This window comes from Leptonychotes weddellii, chromosome 7 (genome assembly GCF_054177405.1).
Source record: "Leptonychotes weddellii isolate Sample4059 chromosome 7, ASM5417740v2, whole genome shotgun sequence".
NCBI classification, from domain to species: Eukaryota; Metazoa; Chordata; class Mammalia; order Carnivora; family Phocidae; genus Leptonychotes; species Leptonychotes weddellii.
The window spans coordinates 89,627,972-89,650,898 of NC_138375.1; the positions used below are offsets into that span (position 1 = coordinate 89,627,972).

Below are 22,927 nucleotides of genomic sequence, written 5' to 3' on the forward strand. Positions count from 1 at the left end.
GCTGGGCAGGGAGCCCGATGCGGGGCTCAATCCCAGGACCCTGGGATCATGACCCGAGCCGAAGGCAGACGCTTAACGACTGAGCCACCCAGGCGCCCCAATACCTTGGTACTTTAAAGAAAATTGCTGCAGAATGCTATAATTACCAACAACAATAAAAATTCAGATAAGAGATAAAGCATAAGTTTTCATCACAATATGATTTTGTTCAAACTTTAAGTATTGAAGATAGGAAAAAGCTGCCCCCCCCCATTTTTGTAAGTAAAAAAAAAAAAAGAAAGAAAGAAAAGTTTTCATTGTTCTACATCAATAGTTCAGTATTTTGTGTGAGGGGCTATGCATTTCCTGATTTGTTTTATTGTATCAAGATAAAATTTCTGGGAATACATGAAGAGATAACAAATATTTGAATGGCAGTTCTCGAAGTCCCATGTATCAGTGGTTCTTAAATACAGTTGATTGTGTTCTCCCCCTCCCAACAGACATTTGGTAATGGCTGGATACATTTTTAGCTGTCACAACCCAGGAGGTGTTACTGGCATAATAAATAGAGGCCAAGGATGCTGCTGAAAGTCCTAAAATACACAAGACAGCTCCTTGCAACAAAGAATTATCCATCCGAAAATATTAATAGTGCTGAGGTTGAGAAACTCTTGTAATGGGGATTTAATATGGAAAATATACCTTGTTTTATACTAAAAATTCATAATATAAGGCATGAAATGGTTATCTTTTACATTACCTGATATGTAATATATCTCTAAATCCAGTTAGCACAGGGACCTTTTTATTGTTCCTTATATAATGATCAGTTAGCTACTGTTGAAATTTTCTCAAGTTCATTTTTGATGGAATGTTTACACAATGAAGCCATCAGATCAGGGTGGTTTGTAAAGAATTTTTCTCAGGATCAGATATTAAGTCTATTTTATTAACTGTCAAAAAGGGTCAAATATTAATTATCTTCGGTAAAAGGAGGCATAGAGGGAATAATAATTGAAATCCACACTCTATAGAGGTGGAGGCTTAGCCAAATTCAAAATAATTGAATTGATACAACTGAAACAGAGCACTGATATTTGGAATTTCAGAGTTGGAGTTATTCTTAAGTAAGCTTAAGTTTACATTTTTACAACTTTAATTGTAGAAATATAAAGAAATTTAAAAAAATGTATTAAAACACATTCTAGAGTAAGTTGGGACCACTCTCCAACCCCATTCTACATGCACATGCACCCATATGTGCACGCACACACACACACACCCGACCTCAAAAGGCCTACATATGACTCAATACTAGGCGTCTGGTGAGTATCACGAAACATATTAATTTCCCTCAGTAATCTAAGGCAAATTCACAAGTGGGATATTATGTAAGGCAAAGGGTATGTCAGCTTTACAGACACAACTTCTCTGTTGGGAACATGAGACACGTAAATGTAAGTCCGTTTAGCGTAGCAGGATGAAAGAGAATGCCAAATACTACTGTCTGCACAAACTTCACTGAGAAACTGGGAAGCCTGACTGTTGGAAGGCTGCAAATTTCACTGCCACACCTCCCATTACTCCGGTGCAGATGGCAACTCTGGTGGACTATGTTTGTCCCCGTACCTCATTATACTGACTTACGCTGGCTATTGAAGTAAAGACAGGGAAGGGCTCAGGGTTCTGCAGTGAGAGAGGGAGGCTGTGGATAAAAAGAGTAGTTGGACTTAAAATGGGAGGAGAAACTATGAGAGTTTAGAGGAGAAACTGTGGAATGTCTGATGACTTCTTGTCCCAAGGAGGGGTTCTCCTGAGTGATTCTGTTCTGCCGAAATTCCCCAGTAAGCATGGAACAAAGAATACTTTCATTCTAACTTACTTCACCATGTGACTGTCAAACAGTCTTTCACCTCAATCTTCTATCTCCCATTTCCTTTGGGAAATGGGGCATTATGGGAGGACAGAATTAAGGAGGAAGTTGAATATGCGGTGTAAAGTCACGTGTTCTATACTGACAATAGGCGGAGGGCAAAGTCCACCAAGAGCCGACTCTGACAGCTTTTATTTTAAGATAGGTATTATGGGTTTATAAAAAGAACACTGGTGTAGTCTATACTGGGAATCATAATTACAAAAAAATTGCATGAAAATATCCTTTTAATCCTCACTCAGAATCAAGAAAAAAGGAAGATCAACTACACCGACTGCCAGGCAAATTGCACAGCAATTCAGAACCAATTCACTGCATTTTAAATTGGACCCAGAAATAAACAATTAAAGCAGCAGCCCCAAAGAAGGACTTTTCAGTGACTTCCTTTTCATGAAAGTAAATAGACTATCACAGAGGCTTAGAGAAAAGAACACAGATCTAACAGTCTCTGAATGGGCTGGGGTGGCACAGAAAATGAGACTGCTGTATTGATTAGAAGGTACCTGTTCATGATGAGTACTCAAGATAGAAACAGGAGAAGAACACTTACCGGTAACCAAACCAATCATCAAATCGAGAATGGGCATCTCCTATACCCAGTGGCAGTGCTAAAGATTGTGTCCTTTGGATAGCTTTAATTCCCCACTGTCCAAAGTCACAGATTAAAAAATCATATTCTTTGATAGGGGCAGTTGTTATTTTCCAATATTGTATGAACTAGGGATAGAACAATTGGTAGAAACTTGACTATTTCAAAAATATTGAGATGTAAATATACAATTTGGGTATAAGTTGTGTTTCCAAGAAAACAGCTTCCCTAGCCCTTGTTTGCAATCAGGTTGGTGCCCTAAGCACCCAAACCTATTGTATCCACAGCAGCACAGAATGCCACAGGGAACGGGTGTAGCCATAGATGAGGATTCTAACGCTATCTTGAAAAAATATTAATCGAGCTCTTGAGAGAGCTGGAAAAATCCATTCCCACAGGGGAATGGGGTCATGAATAAAGATAGTGATGATCACTAAGATGATCTGTAAGAAATGATGACAAAAACCTGTAGACTTCTCCAGACACTTGCTGTATGTATCTACTCTTCCATGCCTCCACTCACCCTCTCATCCACCCACCATATACCTATTCATCCATCAACCCCCATCCCTACCCCTTCCAGCCAAACTCTGGGCAAGGTACATCACAGTTGCCGGAGGTACAGGAACGAAGAACCCAAGCTCCTGCCTTCAAGGAGCTTACAGAGTCCTTTCTAAAAAATGCATATGGCTCATTTTTCCACAATTATAAATTGTAAGTCTGGAAGATCTTTTGTTCTGTTACTTCTCTCTTGGGATCAATGGCATCTGTGCCAAAGGGCATACTGGGAAATAAAGTATGCCCAAAAGGTAAACTCTTTGTGGGAAATTGTCATAAAAGGCATTGTCTAAGACAGTGCTTTCTAAAAGAAGTACCACGTGAGCCACATGTCTAACTTTAAATTTTCTAGAAAAGATATTAAGACAAAGCAAAAAAAAAAAGATGAGGTGAAGTTAATTTTAATATACATTCATTTAACTCAACATATTCAGATATTGTCATTTTAACATGTAATCAATATATAAATTATCAGTGAGGTATTCTGCACTCTTCTGTATGTGCTAAGTCTTTGAAACCAGTGCTATGTGATTTGCATTTACAGCTCATGTCAGTCTGGCTACATTTCAAGCGCTTGGTAGGGGCATGCTGCCTGTTGGACAACACAGGCCTAAGGAAACCATGACCACAGAGGGATATAGCAAATAGCTATGAAGTATGCATTTGTGAGGCTCCATTTGCAGAGGGAGAAATGACTCTTTGTTCCCGATGACATACAGATACACAGAAATTTCATTTTAATTTCTGTTGCTGTTATATTTTTCTCCTGACCTTTATGCTTAGCCGTGCCAGGCCCTCAGTGAGAAGCTCCCAACTCTGACATTGCCTAGCATCTGAAGCATTATCACTCCCATAATTAACAGTGACTGGAAACAAATAATTTAATTCTGGGGCAAATGAAAATGAATCAGTGGTGTCAACTCCATTTCCCATCTTTCTAATTTTCTGTAACAAAAGAGGAGAGGGAAGTGTCTGTTCCCTGGTGTGAGATTCACTTAGGAAAGTGAGAGAGAGAATAATAATTCGTGATGCCCTATTCCTCACTCACACTGTTGTCCCTCGCTGGAAAATCATTCGTCATACTGAATAAATATTTAAAGTCACACAGAATACGGCAGCTGGACATATTTATGTTTCTAACAAAATATACTCATGACTTGGTGTGGGAAATTAAGAGGAAAGCACATTTAGAGGCAATGAAACCGTAAACCCAGGTAGACCTCAGGCTAAATGAAGCACTCCTTCGCAGTCTCCCTGATATGCAGAAACAGGAATTTAACACAGTGCTGCTAATGATGCTTCAGCCACGAAATAAGACAGAACAGCTGGAAACCTGTGGCATTTGCAATAAAACTGACACAAAGGCATTTGATCTTGGATTCAGAAGGCAGTTTAGTTGAGTACAGAGTTGCCAGTTCAAAAGGACTTAGTTGTGACTTAAGTCCTAGCTGTGTCTTCCTGGTTCCATCACTGCACCTTAATCTGCAAAATGAAGGCTCTGCCTGTGACCCAGAAATTCTCTTCCTCCTCTGAAACTCCCAGTGTGTGGAACTAGTGAACAGGAGCTGTACCAACGTGGAGATTCTACCCGTAACAATGTCTATTCCAGTCATGCATTCTGGAGCCGGGAAATAACCACAGGATGGATTCAGGGACCCACTGGACCCCCTTTGAGACGTAGCCTGAGCTACAACTCCATTATCACCCAACCTCCATGAGCCCCTACACCGACTGGTGGATCTCAGTGACGTTTTTGGTCTCCTGGAATTAGTGTCAGTTCAGAGCCGGTGAGCCCCTCAAAGTCTGATTATCTCTTTCCCCTCAGCATCGCTACCCTAATAAAAGGCCATAAGTCCCTTGGGAAGGGCTGAGTGAAAGATTAAGGTATATAGTTTCAGTGGTGTCCTGGGGTTCTTCCTCAAGGGACCTAGTCTCCCCTTCATTTGAGGAGTTCTGGGTCTGCAAACTGGCTCGAGTCTGGGAATTCACTGATGGGCCATGACTGTCTCCTGAGCCTCATGACTTTTTATGATTCAAGTTAAACTTTCATTCACTTGACCTAGAATTCTGCTAATACAGATCAAGTAAGACTTCAGCAAACTTCCCATCTATTTCACTTCTGGCAACAACACCATGATCAACTAGCCAAAGCCATAGGTCCACTTCTGGCAGGACTGGTGTCCTTTAGGGTAACCAAACCTGCCTTGCCTTAAGCAGACAAGCCCAGCCTCTTGGAATTTACAGTCCGGAGGAGAAGAGAAATAAACACATGAAAAGCAAGTATTTGCAGGGAGGGCTGGTCTTAGAAAGGGCCTCTCTGAGGCCCTGAGCGCTAAGGGCTCTGGGAGAAGAACCTCTGAAGTAGAAAAGATGGCGAGAGCAACATTCCTGGGAAATGCATGGAGCGTTGATGGGTCTGAGTGCCAGAGGCCTGCAACAAAAGAATCCCAACATTCTGAAGCCTTATTTCCTTGGTCATTTAGTTTTACTCAATTTAAAACCCAAATCAGATGGGGATAGAGGGAGCTCTTAACTACGTAGAAAAAAATATATCTCTGGAGGAAGCAGAGCCTTGGCTGAGACGGCCCAGAGATTCAGAGACAGGGTGCCCAAATGGAACTCTAGAGCTGCTGAGAAAAGCCCTCTCTCATGGAGGTGGTGCCTCACATGTTGTGTAGAGGTGACATGGCCTGTGAACTCGGTTGAGGAAGAAAGATAACTTTCTTCGTTTTCCTTAACAACTTCAGTTCTCAGGTCCCCTCAGCGCTTGAATCCCACAAAACTCTGACTGTTTTGCCACCTGGGCTCCCCCCTCAGGTGCACCACCAGCCTCAGGAATCTCCATCTCTTCTCACAAAAGAAGAATCAGGCCAACAGACACATGAAAAGATGCTCAACATCACTCATCAGCAGGGAAATACAAGTCAAAACTACAATGAGATACCACCTCCCACCAGTCAGCATGGCTAAAATTAACAACACAGGAAAGGAGAGATGTTGGTGAGAATGTGGAGAAAGGGGAACCCTCCTACACTGTTGGTGGGAATGCAGACTGGTGCAGCCACTCTAGAAGACAGTATGGAGTTTCCTCAAAAGGTTAAAAATAGAGCTACCCTATGACCCAGCAATTGCACTGCTAGGTATTTACCCCAAATATACAAATGTAGTGATCCGAAGGGGCACATGCACCCCAACGTTTATAGCTGCAATGTCTACAATAGCTAAACTATGGAAAGAGCCTAGATGTCCATCAACAGATGAATGGATAAAGATGTGGTTATATATATACAACGGAATATTATGCAGCCATCAAAAAGAATGAAATCTTGACATTTGCAACAACATAGATGGAACTACAGTGTATTATGCTAAGTGAAATAAGTCAGTCAGAGAAAGACAAATACCATATGATTTCACTCATATGTGGAATTGAAGAAACAAAACAGATGAACATAGGGGAAAGGGGAAAATAAAGAGAGGGAAGCAAACCAAAGAGACTCTACTACAGAGAACAAACTGAGGGTTGCTGGAAGGGAGGTGGGCAAGGGGATGGGCTAGATGGGTGATGGGTATTCAGGAGGGCCCTTGTGATGAGCACTGGGTATTGTACGTAAGTGAGGAATCACTAAATTCTACCCCTGAACCAATATTACACTATATGTTAACTAACTAGAATTTAAATAAAAACTTGAAACAAAAATAAATAAAAATAAAAACAAAAAAACAAGAAAAGAATCAGGCTGGACTCTTTCAGAATGACTCTCCCAGGGTCCCCAGTAAAGGGCAAGGGTAGGGTGGACTCGGATTTCTGGACTCCCAGTCCTGTGCCAACTTGGCAAAGGCACAATGCATTAACCTCTGGTATCACAATTTATGGAGGCTAGCTGAATTAGCAATACACAGTCTGTGCTTTGCCAGGTAGATTACGTTATTAGAAGTCAGCAGCCCTGAGCTGCTGGCTGAAGAATGATCTGTGACGGGGAGGACGATGATATCATGAATATACCCAGGCAGTCTCTGCTTCTGCCTTGCCCTTGAATTAACTTCTAGACAGTCCATTAGTTTGGAGTATTCCGCAGCCACCATAATGGCCCTTTTCTCTGCAGTCAATTGGGTTGACCACATCACAGTCCAGAATTGGCAATTAAAACTGCCATCATAATTTGACCACAGTCAGGTACCTCTGAGTCTATGGATATCACTGAAATTTCCTTGATAAGACTAAATGGAAAGGACTGGAAAGTTCAGAACTTAGGCTGTTAGCCTTATCCTGACAGGCCAGTGGTATTACAGAGGTAAGAGAAAGTAAACGGAAGCCTTAGCCTTTCCTGGTGGCAAGAATGTCTTATCTTATGGACCCTGAGAAGGTCCTTTAACAAATAGCCCCAAATAAAACATGTTCTTCCTCAGGTACCCCAATTCACTGCTGCAGCCCCTTGAATCCATGATCCAAATTACCTCCCCAGGTCATCTGTGTACTTCGCCAATTTCACACAGACCTCTGAGCACTAAGGGAAAGCCTCCTTTCTCTATCATTCATTACAAAGCGAATTATTGATTTTTATCATTTTTTTCCCAAGGAAAAAATATTTTTACACTTTCCCAGACTTTCCAACCTTCTTGGTTTACTGGAATGGTCTACGGGAATGTCTTCACTCTAAGGAAAGCTCCTGATCTGTGCGACTTAGTCACATATTTGCAAAGTGCCCACTGTGTGCAGAATGTAGCATATGAAGGGCTATAAAAAGATGAAAAAGCACATCCGAAAAATCAGTGAATAATCCACCAGTCTCAATATGCACATACATCTTGTGGCATATAATGATATAAAAATTTTTAAAGATATTTTGAATGGTCATAAAGTGATCCATTAGTTTGCATTTGGAAATCTTTGTACCCCCAAAGTAACCAGATCATAGTCTTTCTCTATCATGCCTTATATTCCTTTTCAGCTTAGTTCTGATTTTAAAGTACTAGTCTAGGTAATTAAGGAAGACAAGTTGCCATTCTCTGACCTTCTCTTTTGGCAAAACTGTGTTTTGCTGTGTGGCTACCACTCTCAACAACCACAACTGATATGCTTCTCAAGTTCATAACCCAGGACTGTCTCCTTTCCTTTCTCTATTTATTTACTTTTATGTGATATTATTCCTATAGATTCATCTTATGATAGATACCCTAGAAAGAACATCTCTAATGAAAATAAAGTTCTCAAACAGAAATTTTGCATTTTTACTAATTTTTTCCTTATCAGAGCAGAGTATCTTGGACTCTCCTAATTAAGATATGGGGTTTTCCTCAGCTGTGGATTCACTTCGTAGAGTTAACAGGTGCTTCAAGCTCTGTAAAGACAATGACTATACCATTGGCTACATAGCAGTCCCCCATTTTCTGCAGTTTTGCTTTCCCAGGTCTCAGTTACCTGTGGTTTCAATTCCCCGCAGTCAACCACAGTCCAGAAGCAATTGATCCTCCTTCTGACTCATCATTAGAAGGTCAGTTACAGCCTAACACTACGTCAAGATGCCTACATCATTCACGTCATGTCGTCTCATCACATAGGCATCTTATTGTCTTACATCACAAGAACAGGCATGAGTAGAGTACAATAAGATATTTTGAGAGAGATCACATTCACATAACTTTCATTACAGCATATTTTTATCATTGTTCTATTTTATTATAAGTTACTGTTGTTGGTCTCTTACTGTGCCTAATTTATAAGTTAAACTTTGTCATAGGTATGTAGATAGAGGAAAAAGCATAGTTTATATAGGGTTCGGTACTATCTGCCGTTTCAGGCATCAACTGGGGATTTTGGAATGTATCCCCCATGCATAAGCAGGGTGGGGGGATTATGATACTATTCCATTGTACTTGGCCAATGTCACAACTTCTGTTAATTCAACAAAAATCAGGAACTTAACAAATGGAACATATTACATCTTAAGAAGTAGGCTTTCTACCAAGTTAAATATGCTGTTAACAGAGATCAATAAAGTAACATTTGCTTGAGACACACTCATCTCGGATTTAAGAGCAAGTCTGAATAGTTTGAACCTTTACTGGCTCATAATAGGTAGGACCAGGGCTATTTCTTGCTTAAACTAAATTTTCAGAAGAAAAATACATTTATGAATGCATTCTGCCAGAGAAACAAGATTCCATTTAAACTAAAACACATTTCCTGAAGTAAAATACTACCAGAATCAGCCACAAGAACATAGAAGTGTGTTCTCCTCTCTTCTGGACTTACATTTCTAAGAACCAGCATCATGGTTCCTAAGGCGGACATGAAGACAGGGAAAGAAGTGTGGTAAGGGATAATTTCTCAGTAATGAGGTCCTTTAGAGTGGAGAACATGTATAATTATGAAGAATAAACACATTACTATGAAGTATGAAGGAAAAAAACCTTACCCGAATCCAGAAACTAAGCGACAGAAGAGAAAGAATTCATAACCCTGGACAAATGAAGAAAGGAAGGCGAAGAATCCATTGATAGACATACAAATCAGCAGAGACTGCCTTCTTCCCACTTTGTCTGCCAGTCCTCCCCAGAAGAAAGCCCCTGCCATCATGCCAAGGTACACTACGCTGCCTGCAACACACAGAAAACAGAGAAACATGTCAGAGATTGGAGTAATTAACACATTAGATCAAATGAACAAGAGACAAAATACATTTTAGCATTTTGTATGAGAAAAAAATTCCTTTAAAAAAATACATCCTTCAGGATATACAAATCACCTTTCAAGTTGGAAAGTAAGTTCTGTTGGTTACCTTTAGCTGTCATGACCAATGACAAAGGCAAAAGACAAAACAGTGATGTTCTTGCTCAGCTCATGAGAATGGGTACATAGGGTGCAGGCCCAAGGAGTCTCCACACAGGACAATCCTGGACTTTGACTCACACGCATGTTGCCTTTGGTCCAAATGCCCAGCTTAGCACATGACAAGGCCAAGATGGGAGACTGAGTCAAGGTCTTCCTGGTCAAAATGAATCTCCCAGTCTGCTTCAAATCTCTGCCTGTAGCAGATGATCAGGCCAAGGCCAGACTCTTAGGGACTCTCTAAAGGATTCCATGGGTTCTTTCTCTCTAGTCTCTCCTAAAAGCCCTGGCCCTTCCTTAAGAAGGAAAGGGAAGCTAGGGAAGGTAGGTTTAGAGACCACAAGAGTTAATCTTAAAATAGTCTCAAACTCTGCTCATAAAAGAAAACTTTCTCTTGGAGTCAGAAGCTTAAGGAGCCTAAGGAGAAGAAAAATAGTGTTGCAGTTTGGGAACTGTTAAACTTATCATGGTTGGCTTTACTTCCATAGTAGAAACAAATGGAAAATCAGGAGTTAGATCGATGTCCCTCTTGGTGTCACTGTGAGTACACATGTGATTTTTCTTTTCTTTTTTTTTTTAAGTAGGCTCCATGCCCAGTGTGGAACCCAATGGGGGGCTTGAACTCACGACCCTGAGATCATGACCTAAGCTGAGATCAAGAGTCGGACCCTTAATTAAGCCACCGAGATGCCCTGTGAATTTTCTTCTTCTTTTTTTTTATTAACATATAATGTATTATTTGTTTCAGGGGTACAGGTCTGTGATTCATCAGTCTTACATAATTCACAGCACTCACCATACCACATACCCTTCCCAATGTCCATCACCCAGCCACCCCATCCCTCCCAGCCCCTCCACTCCAGCAACCCTCAGTTTGTTTCCTGAGATTAAGAGTCTCTTATGGTTTGTCTAATTCATTTGCTTCTTCTAAAAAAACAGGCCCCCAGAAGCCCTGTCTGGAATCTTTCTTAAGATGAAATAGTATTAGGTATGGCAAAAGTTACTTCAGAGATGTTTGTAAAACGGTGTGTAATGTCTAGGGGAAATGACATTAATTAATAAATGAAAGTTTGTTATATCTGGGTGTGGTACTTACAAAGCTACTACATCTCTCATCCATTTCTACTCGCCCTTCACCAAATCACCACTTGAATAGTTCCTTTTCAAAGGCACATTCAAGATACTCAGCAGCATCTAAGTAACAAGTTAGAAAAACACATTGATTTATTGCTTTAGATTAGTTTGGGAAATATCCTATTTAAACACTCACCCTGAATTCATTTGCTTAATACACAGTTAATGGACCCAGTAGAACAGCTGGAAAAGTCTGATGACCTTGACATCAATGACATGTGGATGCTGCTCTGCATATAGCTGAGTACAGGCAGCTACAGGAATGGCAAATGTTGGAACCATTGTACAGTAAGACAAAATAGAAGCCATTTTTATTCAGACTGGGGTACTGCAAAGGGGTGAGTGGCCATCCTTTGCCTTGATGGGGAATGACATATTTTTCTTTATTATGGGGCTAACCATAAACAGAGCATCCTTCTCAAAAAGAAAAAAAAAAAAAGATACTCATACCATGAAGCCCAGTGCATGGTTACAAGACAATTTAAATAATGGATCAGCACAAGGCGAAGGAATTCCCAAAGGAGACAGATTCACCCAGGGAAATGCATATGCAGCAAATCTCTTATTTATAGCACAAGGGGCTCAAGTCAGCTACTCAGGCCTCTCAGAAGAATAATCAATAGCTAAGCTTTTCATAATAATATCTGTGACTTTAAAAATGCCTACAAACCAGAGGGTAAGCTCCTTTAGATCAGGAGGGGCCCATGGCTGCTGCAGTCCAAAGATGTGGGAGTCTTTCTTATAGCTCCAGCCCCAAGGACAAAAATCCGTCCCTAGCAATTGCTGAACCCTTACCAGCTCTAAGTGTTTGTATGAATTAATGTATTTGCTCCTTACAACAATCCCTTGAGGTTAATACTATGGAACCCAGTTCATTGGCATAGAGAAGCGAATGATCTGACCACAGAGAAGTGAGTAGAGACTACATCTCAACCCATCAGCAATTCTTCGTGCAATATGGTTACAATTCCTTTAACAATCCTGGCTGCCCTCCTAGGAAAACATCCCAGTTTGTCCCGGCCCCTATGTGGCGGTACCACCCAGAACTGAAAGCATAATTTGAAAGGTCTCTGAGGAGTCTTCTCCTTAACTCACAGAATCAGAGTTAAGTCCAGGGAAGCAGAATATGATCGATCGGAGCTACAGGGAAATGCTGCTTCATTCTACCCAAGCATATGACAAGAGGTGCACCATTTGTTCTCAGACATTCTAAATGGGCTCATTCCCAACCACTAGCGGGAGGTAAGGGGATCAATGTGGAAAACAGCTCAGCGGTGCCAAGGAAAAATGAAAATCCAGTATCTTTCTAAAAAGGACATGCTATGGAGGCACCTGGGTGGCTCAGTCGGTTAAGCTTCTGACATATTTTCGGCTCAGGTCATGCTCTCAGGGTTGTGAGATGGAGCCCTGCGACCAGCCCCGAGCTGGGCATGGAGCCTGCTTAAGAGTCTCTCTCTTCCTCTCCCTATGCCCCTCCCTCACAAAAAATAAAAAGGACATGCTATATTCCAAAGGAGGGCAACTCCCTTGCTTTTCTTGTTGTAGGGGCCTAATGCTCCCGCTGGACTGGGCTCTATATCCTATCATTCTTCTCATTCTGGGCAGTCACCTGCAGCTTCATCTTCACTAAGCCAGACCATAGATTTATGAAGTGATGATTCCAGCACTTTAAGGACTCATAGCTCGTTGCTAGATTTTCCCAACTGGCAGTAGCGTGAGAACACAGCCCCACCCTGGGAGCTTCTTAAAGCTCAGACATAGGAAAGGTTGAGTGAGCTGAGCTTGCCCTTGACTTCTGTGATGGAGATGGTTCAGTGACTTGACAAGGGGCAGAGCACCCACAATTATCATTAGCACTTGGTACTTAAGCCACCCCAAAATAATACTCATTAAAGATTTTAATATATAAAAGAGTAAAATAAAAATGGCCCATCCTTCAATTCCTCCAGATATCCTTAATACACACCCACACATATGTGTGTGTGTGTATATATATGTATGTATGTATGTATTTATATATATATATATGTATATTTAAAAACCCAAATATGCCTACATGGCCAAAAATTCAAAGCACATGGAAATATATAACATGAAACTAAAAGTCTCCTTCTCCCCTGCCCTTGACCCTCTTCCCAAAGGTAACTATTATCAATTTTTCTAATTCTTCCAGAAAGTTTATAACTATAACTGTAGAAAAACGGATAACCTTTAGGAATTGCCTGTTAAATATAGTTTTTTGTTCCTGTGTAATATTTATCTTTTCTCCTGTTGCGTTTAGGATTTCTAAACTTAGCAAATCAGAAATAAATCTCTGTCAGAATTTTAAAAATTACTTCAAGATACATTTCATATATTCCACAAAAGCATGCACTATCAGCTACTAGGGGAAAACCAAACAGTTACTTCTCCATCTTGTATTTTTTCTATGCCTAAAATAAATACACCTTAACCTCCTTAAAAGAGAGAATGTTAAATTCAATTGTAAAGAATTTACTGAGCACCCACTCGGCCTAACTTTTCCTGAAGTGCTAGAACTATAAGGATTGATAAGTCATGATCCCTGAGCTCACCTAAGGAGAACCTGAGCAAGCCTTTATCTGGGGCCCTACTCTAAGCCAGGAGAAAAGGGAGACAGCTGCACACCCACTATTTCACACCACCCTCCCAATACCCCATCTGATCATGGCCACTACAGAGTGGGGCAGCCAGGTCAAAACCTTCCATGGCCTCCTGGGGACAAATGACCAGGACAGAGCGGTGCTGAGTGCACACTCAGGGACCTGGGTTCTGAGTCCCTGAACTCTTTCTATTCCATCCAAATGGCTTCAGGAGCTCATAACTCAGTGAGGGAGACCTCAGGCACACAACAGAAGGAGCCCAGCCGTGAGGTGTGCACTCCAGTGGAGGCATAACTGGGAGCAGGGTGACAAAAGGTGGCTGGTAATTCTGACTGTGGGAAGGTTTCACTGAGAAGGGAATACCTGAGAGGATTCTGAAGGATAAGAAAGATTTCAAGACGGTATTAAATTCCTCCATAAGTGATAGATTTAGCAAAACAAAACGTAGTATCAAGTTGTATCTTCACTTCTATTCTGGTTAGGAAGATGTTTCAGATCTAAGGATAACAATCTTTTGAGCCTACATTGCATATTATTGGTAATTAGACTGTCCCCCCGGGTGTGCCATGGACAGGAGTCAGCCTCCCTTCTAGCTCATTTGAGAAACACAGCACAATGAGACGATTCATTTGTTGATTGTGTGACCTACTTAAAGCCAGACCTTTGAATGTTAGCAAGGCACAGAGTGAATAAAACTGGAAATACTTTGGGATTGTCAGAATACAAACTGTATTTCCTGACTTGTTTGTTTCCACTTTTCCATTTTGTTTTTGCCGTGTGCTGATGGGGATTCCCTGAAAACTCAGAGCAGGGATTTATGCTCTTGACATAGACCACCCTCCTGCCCTCCACTCCTCATGATGCTGCTGACGATCAGAATTCAAAGGTATGTTAGTCCAAAGTCCCTTATTTTAAGGACAGAGAAACTGATGCTGTGAGAAGCCAGGACTTGAAATCAGGTCTTCTAGATCATTCACATCAGAGTATGACCTTTGGACCAAAAGCACCAGCACCCTGGGGGAACCTGATAGAAATTCAGACTCTTAAGGCTCCACTCCACACCTACAGAAGTCAGAAGCTGCATCTGAACAAGATTCTCACAGATCTGTGTGCACTTCGGAGTTTGAAAGCACTTTTAGTCTGATGTGCTTTCCATTAAAACAATCTCTCTAGCACATTTTCTTACTTAAAGTTTGTATTTGCCTAATACATATTTGATAGGAGGAGATGCAGGCTACGGAATATATATATTTTTAAAGATTTTATTTATTCATTTGAGACAGAGAGATACAGAGAGAGAGAGCATGAGCAGGGGGAGAGGCAGAGGGAGAGGGAGAAGCAGGCTCCCCGCCGAGCCAGGAGCCAGACGTGGGGCTTGATCCCAGGACTCTGGGATCATGACCTGAGCCGAAGGCAGATGCTTAACCATCTGAGCCATTCAGGTGCCCCAGGCTATGGAATATTTTAATTCTAAAGACACAGAACAAGCAAGATCTCCCCCACACCAGCTGCAGATATGTAAAGGGCAAGCAGGAAATCTGTGCCTCCCCTAGCACCTATCTCCTCAGGACTAGCTAGAGGCAGGCCTCTGATGTTGACAGAGGCCAGGCTGTGACTCTCAGATCCTTTCATGAAGTGAATGAAGATTCTAATTCAGCTGGGCTTTTGGGAGGTTGAACCTGACCTGGGGCTTTCTCTACTCTTCCTACCACAGCTCGGGCTCAGGCCATGCTTGGCCAGCCCAGCCGCTCAGTCTTTCAGAAGACCAAAAGAGGCCTCAAGCATGACTTCCTCATTAAAGTATTTTCTAACATGGGGGCTGATTCCATTTATTTAATCATACCCTCATTTCCCCTGATGAATATCACATTTCTATTTCTGTCTCTTTGCTAATAAGCTGCTTTTGATTCTTTCTGACAATACCTAAGGGGTACATCTTTTCCCCCTAGAGCCATTTTAAAGCACATTTAACCTTAACAGAACAATTTTAAGAAATGTATATAGCATTTTTCTCATAGAAATTTTTAACCAATAGGTTTTTAAAAATTGTTTTAAGCACCTCAGTTACCCATGGCTAATGTATTACTCTATAATTCATTGCACCGTTTATTTACAAATTGGATTTCTACAAAAATCATTCTGTGGCAGTATTCTGAATTCAATGATAAATAATCTCCATGAGGTGATGATCATATTCACCTTTTATAAGGGGATTTTCTTAGGATAAAACAAAATTTAAGTCAAAGAAAAATAAAAATAGGCACGAATTTGAAAAGATATATGCACCCTCTACGTTTATTGCAGTATTATTATTCACAATAGCCAAGATGCAGAAGCAACCTAGGTGTCCACTGATACACAAATAGATAAGGAAGATGTGACACACACACACACACACGAATATTATGCAGCCGTACAAATGATAAGACTGTGCCATTTGCAACAACATGGATGGACCTAGAGGGTACTTTGCTAAGTGGAATAAGCCAGACAGAGAAAGACAAATGCCATATGGTTTCACTCACGCGGAATCAAAACAAAACAAAACAAAACAAAGAAAGAGAAAACAGAAACAGACCCATAAATACAGAGAACAAACTGGTGGTTGCCAGAGGACACCGAGGTGGGGAGACTGACAAAGTGGGTGTAGAGAGGTCAAAGATACAGGCTTCCGGTTAGGGAATGAATAAGTCACAGGGATGAAAGGCACAGCATAGGGAATATAGTCAGTGGTATTGTCATAGTGTTGTATACTGCTATATGGTAGCCACACTTGTGGTGAGCGTAGCATCATGTGAAGAGCTGTCAGATCGCTATGATGTACACCTGAAACTAATGTAACATTGTGTGTCAACTACACTTCAATTAAAAAGAAAAAAAGTAAAGCTATGTTGAAAGAGAAGATCGACTTGGGCCAAAGCTATGCCCTAGTAATAGGATCTACAGGGATATATTTGAAAAGGCCAGATTCCAGATTGTTGTTATTTCGATACTTACGCAGATAAGTCCTACTTTTTCTGAAGGCTATGATCAAGTTTTAGAATTTTTTTTAATTTTATTTATTTATTTGACAGAGAGACACAGCGAGAGAGGGAACACAAGCAGGGGGAGGGGGAGAGGGAGAAGCAGGTTTCCCGTGGAGCAGGGAGCCCAACGCGGGGCTCGATCCCAGGACCCCGGGATCATGACCTGAGCTGAAGGCAGACGCTTAACGGCTGAGCCACCCAGGCGCCCCAAGTTTTAGAATTTTTTTTTTTTTTTTTGGCTACCACACTTGGATGAAAGACAGCCTTAGACATAAACTCAACCTTTGGCTGATAGACTAACTTTTTCCCACAGGAAGCTATCTTCCACAAAGTACTACTTACCAAAGAGAAGCATGTTCATAGAGCAGGATTTGGTCTAATATTTTTTACACTGAAAGATCTTTGCATCCTCTCTGGCCAACCAACTCAAGGGAAAGTGTCTATGGCCTGTAACACTGAGTGGTACCCTCAAGGTGAGGACACATATGGACCTTCTCTATTCTAGTAAGGTGAGTGAGCCTTTGTTTGGGATTTTGAGCATGGTTCCTTTTTGCGCAAGGTCCTGAAATGCTAATATTACTATTGGTGTGAGGAAAAGAAAAAAAAGAAGGGAAGGAAATGATGACGGAAAAAAAGACAACAGGAAGAAAGAGAGGGGCTCCAGGCCGGTGTACAAAGTCAATTACAGCTTTTGGCCACCCTCCGCTCGAGTTCTGAAAAGAAGTCACCTGAAACAGTACTGGAAGAGTTAACTAATTTTTTAAGCCACAAAGACTTATATTTTTTTTTGCAATTTTAACCTATTCAAATGAATAAATAATACATGATTTCTTAAATTTAATTAATTTAATTAAATAATAAATAATTAATAGGCTTCTCTTACCGAACCCCTCACTTTTTCCAATTACTATTTTTAGTAGCCACAGGGAAGGACTGTTACGTGTTCAAATGCATCTGTGGACTTTCACAAAATCAAATACGAGTAAGGAAAGCGATAATATCCAAGGCGTATGTACAAATGAAAAAGAAAAAGAAAAACCTTCCTAATTTGCAATGGAGAACATCTGCAACAAAAGTCAGCTCACCTTTGCTAAAAAGAACTGTAAATATCAGATGCAGTCTACAGCACATCTCTTGACTTTTACATTTGGGAAGTCTGACATTTAAGTCCTTGAGCCAGGCCGAGACGGCTGCAGCGGCTTGTGTAGGCAGGTAACACCGCATCAAGCAGCATTTCCTACTTGTTACCTAAGTCTCCCTGGGCACAACAGAGCTTCTGAAGGCCCAAAACCACTCTCACTGAATCCAGAGAGCCAAACACAGAAGCAGAGACCTAATAAGGAAGCCCAGTCTTCTCTAATATCCTTGCTCAAATGGCTAGTATGCAGCATGCCCACTGGATAGGGGAAGAGATATTCAAATATGTTTTACATGGATAGCTCTCGAAGCCCCCCAAAAAGGGCAACTGCAGCCTCTTGGGTGTTCAAAGCATTAAAGACACAAGTCTTAGGAATGAAGAGCATTACAGAGAGCCATTTTATGGTACACCATGAGATCACCTATCACTTCTGCACCAATGGGACCTCTCTCTTTGGAAACTTCCCCCACTATAGGCCTGTGCTGAGGAAGAGAAGTGGTAACTGACTGAACCCTTGCTTCCGAAATCCCAGTAACTGAGTCAACAATGAGCAGGTGGTCACTAATTCCACAGCTCTTCATTGAGCTCCCGCTGTAAGCCAGGCAACCTTTGGAGGTATGAGGACCGGGGAAGAGAAGAGGAGCAATAGAAGAGGTCCACAAATATGAAACTGGCATGGTCCTCACTCTTGAGCAGCTCACAGCCTAGTGCAGAGCTTTCAGACAATGGCCACACATCACAATCATCGGGGACCTTCAAGGAAAAGAATGCTGACGTCCAGACCACACCCAGAGGTTCTGGTCCTGGGGTAGGGCTTAGGCAACAGTACTCGTATAAAACTTTCCAAACGTTTTAATATAAAAGTGGGGCTTTGAACCTTTGGTTTCCTGAGAGATTAAAAACACGAAGAAAATTAATTACCATCAAATGAAATGCACGCTGTAATTAAGGTGAGTACATTATGCTTAAGGGTAAAAAGGAAGGAGCGACTTAAGTAGTTCCACACAATTCTGGAAAACTTCCCATAGAAGGTAGATCATGCTGGGTTGTGAGCAATGAGTAAGAATTCTGCAAGTAAGAGGGGAAAGTTCCCAGGGAGAGAAGAAAGCTCAGTTAAAAGGTCTGGAGGTGTGTCAGAGCACAGCTCACTAAAGGGGCTCCTGGTAGTTGAGGATGGAGGGAACGTAGAGTTCATGCCTGGGGACAAAAGCGGCAGGAGACCACAACGGAAGACAAGTTGGAGTCAATCCAAGGAGTTAGCGTTTAGCCTTTGGGAAACTATAAAACAGACTGGCCATCATCGGTGCCTGAAAAAATCATTCCACAAACTGCAGGGAGGATCAACTGCAGTGGGGAACGACAAAGGGGAGGATCCAGCCCAGGGTAAGGCACTTGAGGCCTGACAGGCCTGGAGCACAACATACAGGGAAGTACTAATTCTCAGGTGTCAACTCTGCACTTGAGCAATCCTGAGAATGAATGTTTCTTAAATCTGTGCTCCCTCCAAGGGGAAAAAAAGACCAGCTTCAGGAATATCACTGAGAAGTAGCCCTGGGAAGGAATGATGGCAACGTGGTCTAAGGCAGGGGCAGAGGGCTTGGAGAAGATTCACAAGGCTGGGGGGGTTTTTGGTGGTCAGAGTCCACAGTTCTTGTACACTGAAGGGTGAGGCAAGGAAGAGCAGACGGGCTTGGGACGGGTCCTAGTAAAATTCATAAAGAGAGGGAACACAAGAGGAGAGTGGGCCTGACAGGCCAGGGTCTTAAACAAGTGCGGGGAAGTCCACATCGGTAACCTTCACTATACTACCCGTGAATGGGGCCAAAGAGGGCAGTACAGGTCAGTAAGGCCGTGATCAATATAGCTCATCTTAGGAATGCCTCATGAACAGAGCAGGGCTTGAGCTAAGTGTCTAAAGAACAAGGAGAACATGAGTAATAGGACAGGCCACATGGCCTTTTTACATCCCCTCAGACATACACGACAGCGAGCGGAGAGCTCTGCAGTGGGCAAGGGCAGGAGAAGGCTGGGCAGGTAAGTGAGGTTATGGAGCCTGGTTCGAGTGGCTGGGATGGGTGTGTGGAGAAGTACATACAAGCAGGGTTAGTGAGAGAAAATCCTTAAATAGCAAGCCCCCCCAAATTAAATTAATTCCATAGACCATGGGGAGCCACTGATGGGTTCCTGAGTGGGGAAATAAGGCCACCAAAGCCCTAATGTGAAAAGACCAGGACATTTAGAGCAGGAACGGCAGACTTCTTCTCTGAAGGGCCGGAGAGAAAAGACTGCATTTGAGACTTGGCAGGTTCCGCAGGCTCTGTCACAACTGTTCCCCTGCGCACCTGCAGCACGAAAGCAGCCACAGAAACTACGTAAGCAAAACGGACATGGCTGTGTTCCAATGAAACTATCTCCAAAAACAGGCAGGGAGCCATCGAGAGTTTGCAAACCCCACTTTGAGGGAAAGTTTGCCTGTAGCAGCGCCAGGAGCAGGTGTGCAAGGACTGAACCGGCCAGTGGAAGTATCCAGGGGACAGTAGAAAGCCTAACGACCTGGGGGGGGGGGGGGCGGCAGAGCAGGCAGTTTAGAGCCTTGTGAAAGGCAAGGATGAAGGAAAGAGAGGACAGAGACCCTAGGATCAACCCTCGAGGAACAGCCACAGGGAGAGAAGGAAAAGAAGTCAGACGTAAGAAAGTGCGGGCAAGGAGACAAGCGGAGAGTGTGGATGGCGGAGAGAGCACCTCAGAAGAGTCCAGGGTGCCCGGGGCGCGGGGACTCGGAGAGGACGTTGGGCTTGTCTCGGGAGAGGGCGCCAGTGGCCTCGGGGTGGGGTGGGGGTGGGGCGACTGCAGTGCAGCGGTGGTGACACGGGGAACAAGCAGGGTGGCCGTGAGGCCCTGCAGGCAGGGGTGGAGCTAAGCACAGCGGCAGCTCCCGGGAGCACAGGGGCGGGACGCTGCTGGACCGGAGGCGAACCCGCAGCCCACACGAGCGCCCCGGGAGTGGTGAAAAGAAGGAAAGCATCAAGCCTATTAACATGCCCAGCCCCGCCCGGAAAGCACAGCCGCAGATACCGCGGAGCCCAGCAAAGGGCTTCTTCTACTGGAAGAGTGGGCCACTCTGGAAGAACAGTGCTCTCCTGTGTCTCATTTCCAGAAAATGCATGAAAAACAGGCTTACGAGAAATTCCTGAATCTCCTCAAGTTTACCTGCAAGCAATGAAAGGATTTTTTTTTTTCAGAGAAGTCTCTTTTATATCAGCGCAGCGAATAAACCAAGCATAGAAATCTAAAAGGAAGGAGCACTTTAGAGGGACAGAACAGGAACATAATTTTGGAGCTATGTCCATAGGATATCTTTTGGTATTTTAAGCAACAGAAATGCCTGAAGGGAAAGGGCTCCTGCCGCTTAACTCAGGCCATTTCCAGACACTGGGGATGCGACTGCATGGTAGGAAAAGAGGTCTGAAAATAGACTCAAAGATCACACCGTGCTCCATCCATACTGACTGGAAAATGATTCCACAAGTCCTCCAAGACCCTTTCAGAAAGCCACGTGGAAGTTTTTTGTTGCTGATGGGTTTTTTGTTTAAGTTTAGGTGTGAGACATCATGATGAAAACCAGACTAGATCATAATAGATTCCAGTAAATGAGAGAATTCAGTAATCCATTTCGGATGCTCCACCATGACCTTTTGTTTCCCCAAATAGGCAGATACCTGGGCTGTCAGCCCAGAGCAGTGAGTGAATAAATACCAGGATGGGCCTTGCACTAATGGATGTTGGTCCTAATCCATTGCTGCTGGTAAAGGCGAGGTGAATTCAGGGCAGCACTTGCTGACACTTGAGATTTATTTTGTCATTAGTGATGAAACGCCATGCAAGGGCTCCTCAATCCCAAACTGTCAGAAGTACATTTAGGTATTTCAGGGAAGGTCACGCAAATACTCAGGTATTGACCCACAGGACTGAAGCTGTTCTTTAGCGGCTCATTATTCTTAGTATGATTATAAATGATTTGTGTCTAGCATGAGCAGTTAGCCATCTGCTTAGATTAGGAAGGAAAAAATGAGACCACTCTGAGAGTAAGAAAAAAGCAGGAACTTGAATCAATTACTATATTACGGCTCAAAACAAAAGAATGTTGAATCCATTTTGTTTTGTCCTCTAGAACCTAAGACAAGATATGCTAAAAATCAACCCCAAATGCCTCAATGTTTCTTAAACACATTATAGTCATTCTTTTCTTTGAACCCTTACCCATTGAACCTTACCAGAAGCATCTTTCTCTTGCCTTTCATCCAAACTCTGTACCTTGAACTTCACCTCCACATTTTTTGTGAGCACACCCAGACTACTCTGGTTTTCGTGAGTAACTTCTATATATTCTCATTGACAGTCTGATTTGCACTCTTTGTCAGCATTTCATATGCATTTGTCTTAGCTCTACAACCAACTTGTAATCTGACCCCTGGTAGACATCATATCATGGACAGCTAATTCTGAAACTTCATCAAACTATGTTGTTCTAGGCACATTTCAATCAGTAAAACCTAGCTAATGTAATCTGAATTTAACACAGGAGTTTTAACCTAAGCCCTAGTACCAGTCACACACAACTATGCAACTGAGGGAACTGATATAAATCTGAAATCCCGACCACAAGATCTTGAGTATCTCAAGTTAGTGTGATAAATCACATAGTTAAGAACTTTCGTCTAGAAGAGTGATACCCAAATGCACACATCTATAGAATAGGCTTCATGAGAAAGTTTCCACGAGCCTATAGTGAATGAAAAAAAAAAAACAAGAAAAATAATATATGCCATTTCATCAAGGTAAATTTATTTAATTTAAAGATCTTTTATTCTAAGGATATGTCCTTCCTATTATTTTGATGTGAACATGCCTTTTGTTTGATGAATTGATAGTGAGCATAAAGAGTGGTGTGTTTTCTTGCAATTCTTCTTCTTATTTTTAAAGATTTATTAAATCTTGAAAAAAATGTTTAAACTGTTATTTGAGAGAAGGATAGAGAGAAAGAGCAGGGGGAGGCGCAGAGGGAGAGAAGGAATTCCAAGCAGACTCCCCACTGAGCATGGAGCTGGAGGCTG

General features: G+C 42.3%; 1 protein-coding gene across 3 annotated transcripts in view; it reads right to left on the reverse strand.

Moving 5' to 3' along the window:
- Positions 1-702: 702 nt before the first annotated feature.
- LOC145722677 (synaptic vesicle glycoprotein 2C-like) overlaps positions 703-22,927 on the reverse strand; it is a 103,118-nt gene continuing 80,893 nt past the window's right edge. For all 3 annotated transcript variants that reach the window (XM_081826723.1, XM_081826724.1, XM_081826725.1), the window contains exon 3: positions 703-9,662. In XM_081826723.1, the coding sequence (XP_081682849.1) occupies positions 9,478-9,662 (185 nt within the window). In that variant the 3' untranslated portion in view covers positions 703-9,477. The remainder of the gene's footprint in view (positions 9,663-22,927) is intronic.